Below are 12,732 nucleotides of genomic sequence, written 5' to 3' on the forward strand. Positions count from 1 at the left end.
TACATCAAAGAAATATGACAGAGAGAAAATAAATACCAAGCCAGCCCTATACAGCTTGTTGAATAATTATTTTGATTCTAGTTTTAGAGTTTTAATTTTTAGCTGTTTTGGGTTCTTTTTAAAAAAAAAAAAAAAAGAAAAGGTTTTACTTCTTGGTACAAAGCCAGAGAAACATATGGTTTCCTTAGCTGAGTTGTTGCACACCTGGCAAAATAAATCACAGCAACAGGAGACCAAAATCTACCCTGCAAATTTTCATATGCACAAACTTAGAACATCTGATGCTGGTGTTCTGGCCCTGCCTTTTGTACCATGAATAAATGCAAAGTCAAATGGATGGCTTGCTTCTTGAGCCCCAATACTTCTTTTTCCTTTAAGAGGTACGTTACTTAGAGTTTTAAAGGATAAGAGTCAGCCAGGCAGACTGGCACACCAGAGGAATGAGTCACTGGGCCTGTCAGAGCAAAAGGCCAATAGAAGCAAGCACAGGAAAAGAAGTGTAACACAAACAGGGAAAGCAGGTGGTGTAAAGGCTTAACACTGCTGGAGTGTTAATGCTACCGCACTCAGAGTGCTGGAGTTCAAACCCTAATTCAGTTTAAACAGTTCGTCTCCTGTTTATTCTCTTTTGAGTATGTCATGTACACCATACAGGGAAAAAAAGCCTCCAGAAAATCTTCAATGACATGATTGAATAATTATTAGAAATTAGAGGAAGCACTGTTTTCTTACATCACATGCCAATATGTGGCAACATGTGTGCCACTGAACCAAGCAGAGCAATTGCCAGACTTAGAATACGTTCATCACAATAACAACTGCAGCAGATAATCCTCAAACTGTAACTATTTTTGCATTTCATGATAAGCCGTGAAGACTTTTTCCACGTGCAGAGAGACAGGGAAGGACCTTTCCTTCCCGAGCAGATGGGAAGCACTCCCCAGTTTCTCCCCCTTCCTCCCCAGCAATGAGCACACGGTGAGTGGGAACAGCTCAGAGTCAGGTTCAGGCAGTTCCAAGTGCACGAGACAGGACTGGCCTATTTCAGTTCCTCTAGTCTCCCTTTTAAAGGCAAGAAGTAGGCAGACAAGTTTATGTAATGCTGTTCATCTGTGACGGATGCACTCAACCCCCTTAACCAAACTCGCAGTAGTTTGGTACAGGCTCCAAAGGAGGTAAAGGCCTGAGCCGTAGCCAGGCCAAGAACTCCTCTAGAAAACCCACAAAGGAGCAGAGTGTCCCAGTGAGCATCGATGCTTATGAGCCTGGAACCTCAATCATGCGATTAACACATGAATAGCAGGGTGGTTTTTCCAAGGCTCATTTATCAAGGAACAAAGAAAGCTGTGGGTTCAAGGAGTCTTGTGCATACCTCTCCCATTGTATGCAATTTGACTACAAGACAACCACTTTATAAATATGACAGCCTAAGTGAGCCTTCTTTGAGCTCTCCCTGCTAGGCAGCGTGGCTGCATGGCAGTGATCTCCCCTTGAGCTGGGATGCCTCTCAAGGTTGCTCCTCAAGCCAGAGACCTTTTACCAATGACGGATCGTTGGATGAGCCCAATTTGAGTTCTCCCTGAACTGCAACTGGACTGCACACCAGGCAACTCTCCCCTTGAGCAGGGACGCCTCTCAAGGTTTGAGATTCCTTACCAGAGACTAAGAGATCCTTCCTTACGCAAGGCGGAGAGATCCCTTATTCGCAACAGATCCTCAGTAAGTGACTGATAGCATGCTGAATGTCTAATGAAATCTATGTAGCTAATTCCATTAGACATAAACTGTTGACCAAGTCTGGGACTAAGCCTGGATCCAGCCGCACCTAGACTCCTCTCTGAGAAGGAGTTTAGAAAGCAAGGGGGTCCACTCTGAACCTCGTGACTCAACGGAAGGGTCTCCCTTACCCTTTTGCGTCTCCGGTCTCTTTGTAAATCATTCTAACTCGATTCTAACTCGATTTTCCCTTGTATGTTTCTTCCATGAAGTAAGTAATAGAGTGAACCTTGCCATCAAATTTTAAGTTGCACTTTTACAAATCCACATTAATATCACTTTTGCTAATGTCTTTGACAGTGATTCTTTAAGTGATCTAAATCACTCATCCATGACATTATCAAAGAAAGTGTTATAGCGAACGTGTTTATAATTTTATCTTGAACATGAAAACAGAAATAAACAATCCAGTCGGCCTTCTGATGCCCAATGACACGGTATGAGCTGCAGAGCGGATGCACTCCTGATAATGGGTGCGGTTGCCTTGTTCTCCTGTCACACCTGATGCAAAGAGATGACTGAATATGTGTTTAGGATTTATCTCACCCAACTTGAGCTGGCAAGTCTAAGCTAGTCATCTCAGCTCCTTTTACAGAAGAAGTATGCTTGCAGAGGATTATCTGTATAATCTAAAAGTCAGATGGGCTTAATTACTCCCCAGAGGTATCTTTTTTCTTTCCACACTATAAAGTGAGCATAGCTACCTAGCTCTGTCTTGTCATCTAACCTTTACACTATTACAGGTAGGAGAGACTAACCTAACTAAATGCAGTCATGTATGCTCACGTAGATGCATCTAGGACAGCTTTAAACAAATCAGTCTGAGTCCTGCTGTTAATATAGCTGTACTGAATTCAATTCAAGTCACTACCTGACTCTTAATGCAGCCTCTTGGATTGCCTTTGCAGCATAGCCAACAAGCCACACCTCAGCAACTAGTGTGAAGCAAGTTCAGGTTTTGCTGCAACAGCTGCCATCACAACAGCAACCAAAATACAAATATATGCTACGTTAATGATAAGTTGTACTTTACAGAGCTCCAAAATAGCCTGTTGCTCCTTGCAATAGGCTGAAAGGGGCTAAGGTAATCTTAGTTGACCCTAACTTGTTATGCCACTAGGACATCCGTGAAGTGACGGCAGCTGCCTAAAGGAAACAGAAGCCAGAGTATGGGCTAAGCAGCGGAGGGAGGAAGTGTAGCAGCAGCCAAGCCCAGGCAAAGGACTGAGCTGGTCTTTGTGTTCACTATCGCTTTGTGAGTTAATAAATGCAAATCCCAGGAACAGAGTGAACTTGGACGTCATGGACTGTGCTTATAAAGGAAGCCAAGAAAGGCCTCTTGAACCTAAAAAAGTAACCAATGGGCAAAAAAGTAAAAAACTAAAGAATCTTACAGGTCATAGTGGTTCTAAAGGGAGCATCTATTCACGGGAAACGAAAAAGGGTGGCACAGGCCTGCTTTGTGATGGAACAACCATCATGCTAGAAACAGCATCGGTTTACTTTTTCCAATTTCTGTACTTCTGAGGAGCACTTTTAGCAGAATTATGAAATATGTATCTGCACAAAAGAGGGCAGTTAAACTTTGGAGGGTTTGCTGGAGCGCTGTAGTACTTCAACAATCACTATAGGACACTGATAGTAAGCAGAGGCTTAATTCACGGAGTGGTGACTGTTGATAACCCCACCAAATTTATCAGCAAATGCTGATAAATAAAACTGATAAAACAATATTTCAGCTAAGACTCCCTATTAACAAAAGTACATTCAATAATCAACTTGTGTGTTTTAGGGATTTTAGCCATTTGCATTAATCCGATAAAGATCAGCATTCAGGGAGAAGTAACTCTCCACTGAACTGTATGAACTGTTAAGGAAGTGTTTGTACTATTATTGACATTAGATACTTTGTCACTGTGACAAGAGAAGTACTCATTTTAGCATTTACAGAGATTTGCAAACACGTAGCATCAGTTACAACTACAATTTTAGAATATTTTTTTCCTATGCCCAAGTACTTGTAAGGAACTAATAAAAGATGCCTTTCCTAAATAAGTAGAGTGAGTGGTGCCTCCTTTCAACAACTGTGTCAAACCAATTGGTATGAAACAATACATTCCCTTGTGTTTTAGGCATTGGGAGGGGGAAAAAAAGCCACAAAACCCCACATGCTTCCTGTTGATCCTAATTGTTTCTACATATATTTTTAATTGCTATACTTTGAACTACTTTAAAGGCATCTTACAACCTTTTCTGTCCCAGATAGGAGCTTATACAGTCTGCTGGGCCAGACACTGAGGTTGCTTAGCAGAAACACATGGCCTTTCAGAGAGAATTCCACTTAAAAGCATCTCTGGAACAATGAAGAACCTGCCCTCTTGTTTACAGATCTGAATACTATAAATAATAATTTGTATCATCTTCTTTCATCTGTTTAATGTATCCTGTATAAAGATGTGATGAAGAACATGAGAAGCTGAAGTTAAAGTTTAAAAACAAAAAAACAACTTAGCTAAATTAACGTTTCTTGCAGTACTCAAGGGACTCTGCTAAAATTTTGAAGGACAGATAGGCTGGTCCTGGAAGAAGAATTCTCTTACTGTAGATGTCTAACTAACACTACATCAGCTGGGAAATAAGTTTTCAGCACAACATGCAAAAAAAAAATCCAACTATCTCTGTGGGCCTATTTGGACTTCTTGTTGGTTTACAAGGAAATTTAACATCCAACACCCACACTAAATTTTATGTTATAATCAATCTCGCTCCACTTTATATGAATTAATCACAATTTCTTCTTAGCTTCAAAGACGACTAAATGTGAGATTAAAAAAACCTGTATGAATTGCACATGAGGTCTCCAAGATAGTGGATTAGAGGTTCTGGAGGCAGAGAAAAACACCATGCATTCTAAATGTACAAGTGCTGCATGGACACTGTTAAAGATATCCAGTATCTAACAGTCTCATCATTTATTGTGCCTTATCCAGCATTGCAGTTGCTGGCATTTAAGCTCTGAACCTGGTTTGGCTCATATCTACTGAAGTCAATTATTTTTGTTTTTATTAGCTAATTCATTTGAGCACCAGTTGCCTGGCTAAGCTCTTTTGTTTCACCCTGCCTGACTTCTCAAGTTTCTTTCTGAAGCACTAACAATGCACTTACCCATCATGTTGTATAAGCTCTGTGGTGCAAACTGCCTTGGCATTTTCTGTATTGCTTCTTTGTAAACTATAAGGGCATCCTGAAAAGAAACACACAAGTGGGACAAATCATTAGTAAAGCACCAATTTCAAAAGCAGTCTTTCACATATAAAGTAAAACTAAATTATCTTCCTTCCCCAAATGAAAGGTGCAGAGAAAAAGAAAACACATTGGCATCATAAATATCACAGAAAGTTCACATTTCTCATTTACAAAAGTTTTACCAAATTCAGTGAAGCTTATTGACAAGAGACCAAATAAGTTCCAATATTGCAACTCTTCTTCCAGGTGGCAATAAAAGGAACAGTTTTTTAAACCCCTCAATGACTCATGAGTTTATAAACATATATAAAATTCTGTAGGCTGTCAAAGAATATGGAATAATATCAAACTGCAGACAAAGGACTTTCTGATGACTAAGCTACAGTAAGTGACCTAAAAATACAGAAATCATTGTCTACTGCCAACTAATAACAAAACATAATCCTCACAACTGAATTCTGCTCCACAGAAAGAATGAGATGGACTATAGTGTCAAGAATGCCAAAATTGGATTCCCTTCACAAATGTGCTGTGCTTTGAATTACTTGATCACACATTTATGATTCATTCAGCACTTCAGATGCTTACTGGTCAGTCTGTTAGCTCTGCATCATTTTCTACATGATCCCATCGAATAGTTGCAGCTTGTGAAGGCTGAAATATGCTTGAAAAAAATCTAAGTGTATGATCAACTCAAGGCTGGGTCAGACTCCAATGACCACCAGGCAGAAATCTGATGATTTCTATTCTTAAAATCCCCTGCACCTCCCAGGCACTGCACTCCAACTCTACACTATCGGCCATGCAGACAACATGCTGCTATTCTCTTATGTTTATGGATGTATTAGCTGTCTGTGTCTGTGTTTTAACCAATTAGTAACTGCCATCTGACAGAGCTGGATTCAGCACACAGATGACAGAGAATCCACAGAGCTTGTGCATGCCTAATCTTAAACAGCTGAGGTAACTGTCACGGTCAGAAAGAGTTATATGGATCAAAACCATGTGTAACTCCTGTTCTGAAGTATGCGTGGCAATGCAAAGAGAGAATGACTTACTTTCAAATACTGCTAAAGGTCAAAACTCAAGCAAATGTCCAGGTTTAGTAATTTCATCACAGAGAATGGAGAGGAATCACAACAGTCACATTTGCACACGTAAATGAGATGGGATGGGTTGGGTGCAGCGTATAGCTATATTAAAAATATCCAGCCCACTTTAGCACTTAGGTCAAGTTATCTGAAAATAGCACATAGTGGGATGTTTTTAATCACTGAAGTTTTGAATTGTTCCAACTAGATCTTATTTTTGGAGACTCAAAAGTAAACATAATTGCATTTTTTCAACTAAAGACGGACTTATTCTATTTTGAATTAAAATGCCAGTACACTTTAGGTCAGCTGGTCTGTAATCAGGCTATATCCTTTGCATACCAGCCACGGGGATAAAGCCAGAAAGAATGAATTAACACATATCAGATGTGACCATTGCTAATGTTGACTCTGACATCAGAACATCACACTGCTAATTAACATCGTCACACCTGTGGCTGTAGAAAATAAATATTCTCTGTAGAGAACGCTAATCTTGATTTGGTGAAATTCAATCAATTTGTGCCTGTGATGTATTTTGAAAGTCTGGATGGAAGCAATAGGTATTATTTATGTATGAAGGTTTTATCATGATATTGTAGACAAATCTGGAGTCTTACCTCATAGTGTCCTTGTTCATGAAAAAGTTTTCCTAAGTTATAAAGACAGCTAGTAACAGAGCTTTTATGAGCATGAGGATCTTTCAAATTTTCATCAGGGATCTCTGAACACTTCAGGAAAGTCCTCCTGGCTTCCTCTGTCTTCCCTTGGTTCATCAGGATGATACCAGTATTTAAATAGGCAGCTGTGAAGAGGGAAAAAATGTTATCTTGTAATGTGGTTCCATTATGTTTTATCTAACCTTTGTTTTACTTCAAAGTAATATCTGAAAGAGATCCCATGGTTATCTAATTCGGCTTTTGTATAATATAGATCAATCACTGGTGTAAAGAGGAACATATAAAAGGCAAAAGTTCAGAAACAAGGAAAGGAGAAAGTGGTATAAAGACTGAGGAAGGAGGGAAGGGAACATGGGTTAGGCAGGGTGCTCCATTTCATTCCTCTTATTAGGACTGTATCAAGCATATAGTGTCATTGTTTGAAATGTTGCAAAAATATACACATATATTTATACATATACACGTGTATGTGTATATATACATACACAGAAGATTTAATACTGAAGCTACAAAAAAGTCAGCAATCTTAAAAAGCACCCACTTGATTTTGGAACCGATCACTGGCAACATAGAATCATAGAATGGTTTGGGTTGGAAGGGACCTTAAAGATCATCTAGTTCCAACCCCCCTGCCATGGGCAGGGACACCTTCCACTAGATCAGGTTGCTCAAAGCCCCATCCAACCTGGTCTTGATGGATTATTTCCCATTTCCCCCAGGCAAGAAAGGAAAAATAAAAGGACTTCAAAAATACTTGTATTATTCACTCACATCACATACCATAAAAATCAAGGACTGGCTGTAAGAAACAGAAAACAGGAGCCTGAAAATTCGGGCAGTAGCATCTATGGCTCATCACCCCAGATCAGAAGCATTTTAGGTTCTAGCAGTGCTGCCCAGTGTTAACTCATTATCTGCTTCTTCTCTGCACCACATTAAAAGTAGTTGTTGACTAATAAACACTTGCTTTCAACTGAAAAGTGCACAGTTTCACCTTTTGCTTTCCGAATGAAAAACTCATGAAAAAAAAGAAAGCATTATTAAAGAGTAGGAAGATTTCCTTAAAAAACTATAGTTAATATTATGCAACTTGTATATTTGAAATACTTACAAGCTAGGGTGGGTCTGCTACCAATTGCCAGTTTATAGTAATGCAAAGCCTCCGAAAACCTGCTGTTTTCCTGAAGTAGTAATCCTCTGTATAAGGACAAAAAAAAAAAAAAAGTAAAAGAAAAAGAAAAGCGAGAGGGAGGTTGCTGCAAAGAGTAACTTCAAAATAAATATTGAAAACAAAACTAAGGTAACAAAGAAAAATATGCTGACTGGTATTTCAGAGGTATAACAACTCTGCATGTTACTAACAATTCAGTGGGAAAATTATTTTGTTTGAAAACAGGATTAATTCATAGACATCAGGTGCATCCATATGGCTTTAACAAAGCAGATGTTAAATGCAATAGTTTTGGCTTTCTTGGAAACCAGGAGATTCATTTACTTAGTTGAGAAAATGGTAGACTGTGAGACTTTTTGAAGTGGATGGAGTATGGTGGAGGTATTTGTAACTAAGTCATTCATGTTTATCCTGTCATCTTTTCTTGAGTTAAAATAAACAGATCTTTTTCAAATGCACAATAAAGTTAACCACCTAACACTTCACATGTATTACCTTAACCAGTCCCCTTGTTGAGCAATTTCACTAGATTATTCACTGTACAGCTAAGGACCTACATCAATTCAATTTTTTCCTGTCTTCTTTCTGCTCTGAACAAATTTAATAACTGAAGAGGCATCAAAAACGATACTGAATACTTCCAGTTCTCAGTTAGTTTCATAACCCATGGGCTTTAATTAAAGCTCTTAAGATAAGCATCCTTGTGAATTACAATTTACACCAGCCACCCACAAATTTCTGAGAAATAAGTGGTCTGGACATCATTGACATGAATTCACAATTGCATGCTTAAATGAAAGCTCAAAGCATTACAGTGTTCCCAAAGTTTTAGAGACTGAGAAAAACATATGCAAATATATTAAAATCACAAGGATTTAAAAATCCTTAAAAATTAGTCATTTCAGAGTGCAGACTCAGACCTTATTATCCAGGGGTAGATGTCCCTCTTCATATACCTCAAAATATCCAGGAAAAAATAAATGTAGCTATTGCTTTTAGGTGGGAGGGTTATCATATCTATTTGTAGCTTCCCTAGCCTACAGAAAATTTGTCTTCTTCCTCTATGCTTTTATCTGCTGATAGATTTTCGAACTGCAAAGAGCTTGGACTTTTTCCATCGCCAGTCTCTAACCAGAGCAGATTTTTTTTCCCTCCAAAATCTCAGGAAAACTTTTTGAATTAAACCAGTAGACTTCAGGGGAAGAAAAGAGTAGGGTAGTTAGCTAAACAAGTGACCACCATCTATGTTGTTTGGTTCCTGTCATTGGGTTAGGATTTAACAGAATGGAAGAATATATCCTCTTTTTTTCTATACTATCTATCAGCACCATGTGGCCTCACTTTTGAAACTGTCTCTCAACTAACTTCAGATCAGGTAGTAAATCACTTTTAGTATTAACAGAACTTACATTTAGTTGGTACTTGCAGTAACATGAGCAATGAGGGAATAACATTCAGAATACTTTTTGGCATGGCACCAAGGTTTTTAACTACTGTCAAGTGTCTTGCAGGTGGCAAAAGGTATGATTGTCACGATAGTAATAACATTTTCTAAATTTTCTAGAGCGTGAATTTTGTTTACTCTAAAAATTTTTACAGACTGTAATTATTCCAAGGAAAATTATTGTTATTATGGTATTTTGATCCAGTTTTCTACTGATAGCAGTAGAATTAACACAAAAATAAATAAGTTGCATGGTCTGCCATTTAAGCTGCTTCTTACTTTTTAAAAAAAATAAAAACATTCTTACACACAATTTTGGGACAAATTTATCAGAGAAATTCCATTCTTATTTTAGTTCTGGAATAAATAATTTCACATATTAAGAAAAGTAATACAGTAATTGGTTAATTCGAACAAAATAAATTACTTTGGTAAGCATACGACAGTTGTGCTTTTTGGATTAAAAGAATTTTTATTTGTAATTATTGCCAAATTAACCTTCTGTGTTCACTACAGGCTCTAGTGCTGGCACTCTTGATTAATTACTTGATACTTTAAGGTGTTGGGGTTTTTTTCTACTCTTTCAGAAGACTTTTTTTTCTTTTAAAAGTTGTTCCATTAACAGACATTCTCTCTCTCTCTCGCACGCACACATTTTTTAATATATATAAAAACCCAAGCTGCTCAGATGCAAGATTGAGTGCTGAATTCCAGCAAATAATTAGTGCTTTATTTCTATTTGTTATGAGGTTTGGTAGAAGAAAAAGAAGGAAAAAAAAGGATATAAACTAAAAAACCTTGACAAGGCATGAAACTGCCTCTTCTCTTGTGAAATTGGTGCTGATTGATCACTGGTTTTCCCTGTGGCTTCTGACAGTACAAAAATGACTAGATTTATGAGTCTCTAGTTCTAGTTTCAGATTAAACAAAGTCAGGAAAAGGCTTAAAGGAAAATGAAAAAATAATATTTTTAGTTGAATAAAATTAACACTTAGGGGAGCATGCTTCTGAGAGATAACTGGCTTGGACGTTCACCTATGAAGGGAAAAATAGTTATTTAAATACATTGATGATGATCGTTGCATTAAACTTGCAAAGCATTCCTGAATTTACAGTGAATATTAGAAGAGTTTAAAGAGCAGTTATATTTCACTTCCAAGATGAAAAAATCAGCTCCTCTCTAGCTTGAAGCTCAGCTAAAATGTAGGCATATAAATATGCTCACCAACCTCTATCTAATTACTCACAAAATGCAACTAAAACTAAAACCAAACATTTCAAATTTAGTTACCGCCAAAATTAATACTGCCTGTGAAATGTCCTACTTCTCTTTTTAGAGCATGTATTATAATCCCGGTCTCTAACTATATTATTGCTCACCATTACTCCCACAGGTCCTACTGTCTCATTCACCACACAGAAGGAATATAAATGAGCAATAGTTCAATACTTGCTTCTGTCTCCAGTTTCTACAAGTAAAACACCACCACCTTCTTATAAATATTTACCTTTTGAGCAAAATACAAAACAAGCCCCAGGATCAAATGACAAACTACCGTTTATTTCAAAGTTAGTTCAAGAAAATCTGCAAGTCCTCAGGTCCTATCTTCTCCTTTCCATTGCCACATTTCACAGTATCTAAGCCACTTCCAAGACAGAAATCATGCCGATTTTCAGCTAGGCATTACATCTGAGAGGCAGACCTGAGGTTCTGAGGAACAGCGCAGTTCAGTCTTGATACCACATTGCTAAATCAGTGGACCTGATCAGCAGAGACAGCAGGGCCGGTGAAGGAACAGCAGTCCAAGGGAAGGGCCCTGGGAGTGGAGCAGGGATCTCGTTCTCAAGGCTCTCTGCCGACCACTCCAGCAACGCTGAGTTCAGGCAGCAAGTCCTGGGGTTGCCTCTGAAAGCGGCTGGCCCTGAAAATTGTTCACCGTTGTCAAGATGAACACGAAGCAAAGCGATGGGCTCAAGTGAGGAATATCTGAAGGGAGCATGTCCTTCACTACATGATTGCAAAGAGGTCATTAGAGCAAATACTACCAAAAGGGTCCGTTCAGCACTTGAAGTTCTTTCCAAAGAAGCTGAGAGGTTGAACACAATTACCTTTGCAGTCTGTTAAGTTATATTAACAACTCTTCAATAAGCTTCAACTGGAAGCTGGATTATATATTCTTTCCTTCTCCTTCAGAAATTGGTGAAGTATGGGCTATTTTGCCACAGAAACACTTCCTTTTTCATTGGAGTTGACTTTGGAATCTCTGTCACTTCAGAAGAGAGGCCAAAGCCATGAGAGCAAAGTTCAATATGCCTCCTATGTCTTATTTTCACGTGTTTTAGCATTTACTATCTTCCAGCTAGAGAATTTTGATCAAAGATACTCAAAATCACTTTAAAATCACTAAAAATAAAACTGAAGTGTCTTTATAAATATACATAAAGGGCAAAACTTGAAATAAAACTTTTCTATGCCAATTCCACTAGAGAATTGCAAAACGTCCTTCAAGCAAACTGACCATGATTGAACAAAAAGAAATTGTGGTGTCCTAAGCTGGGAACTAATAGGTGCATAATTACCATAGTAAGCTAAGCCTGCAAGAAATGAGCTGACTCACTATAGACTAGAGGAGCATCGACAGAGGCAGATGAAGTGAGACCCACAGGCTGTAACAATGAAAGTCTGTGACCTCCTTGACCTGTGACCTGTTCTTAGCATCTGTTTGTTCAGCTCCATTTTGATAATTCGAATTCCTTCCTTCCTTCCTTCGACAACCCATTATCCTCCAGCTGATTGCTAGGGTTGAAGTCAGAAACTGGCAATGGCAGATGGAGTCTGTGCTTCCTCGTCTACTGGCTCTCAAAACTTTTAGACAAAAATTAGTACCTTTCCACTCACCTGGAAAGGAGTGATAACGGATTAATGGTCTGTAAAAAATGGCAAACTCTTTCTAAAAAAAGTTTGGTGCACGCATATTTCCATCTTTTCTCTGGGGAAAAAAAAAAAAGACTAAATGTTTAGCCAAAACTTCCCAATTTGGCTAGTAAATTTATCTAATTGCACAATCAAACAATGTAAAGTTTGTCTGTCATGCTTATTACTATGCTTTATTACACTGAAGACATCTTTTAAAAGTTCAGGGTGCATTTGTAAAGCTCAACAAATATACAGTTGTACTGCGTTTCCTTTTAAAGGAGACAGTTGATTTTCATCTTATATTGCCACTTCCTTTGTCTATAGTAAATACAGGGGAAAAAAAAAGTTTGCTCTGAGTGACCAATTTCTAGATGCAGAGGAAAAACGTTCCTCAGCTGGAGTTCACA

General features: G+C 38.2%; 1 protein-coding gene across 1 annotated transcript in view; it reads right to left on the reverse strand.

The window, feature by feature from the left end:
* Positions 1 to 12,732, reverse strand: part of TMTC2 (transmembrane O-mannosyltransferase targeting cadherins 2) — a 257,384-nt gene that overhangs the window by 68,235 nt on the left and 176,417 nt on the right. The window contains exons 5-7 of the mRNA XM_050904170.1: positions 7,905 to 7,990; positions 6,734 to 6,918; positions 4,942 to 5,020 (exon numbers count right to left, since the gene is read on the reverse strand). Of these exons, the coding sequence (XP_050760127.1) occupies positions 4,942 to 5,020; positions 6,734 to 6,918; positions 7,905 to 7,990 (350 nt within the window). The remainder of the gene's footprint in view (positions 1 to 4,941; positions 5,021 to 6,733; positions 6,919 to 7,904; positions 7,991 to 12,732) is intronic.

Source organism: Gymnogyps californianus, chromosome 1 (assembly GCF_018139145.2).
Source record: "Gymnogyps californianus isolate 813 chromosome 1, ASM1813914v2, whole genome shotgun sequence".
Lineage (NCBI taxonomy): Eukaryota > Metazoa > Chordata > Aves > Accipitriformes > Cathartidae > Gymnogyps > Gymnogyps californianus.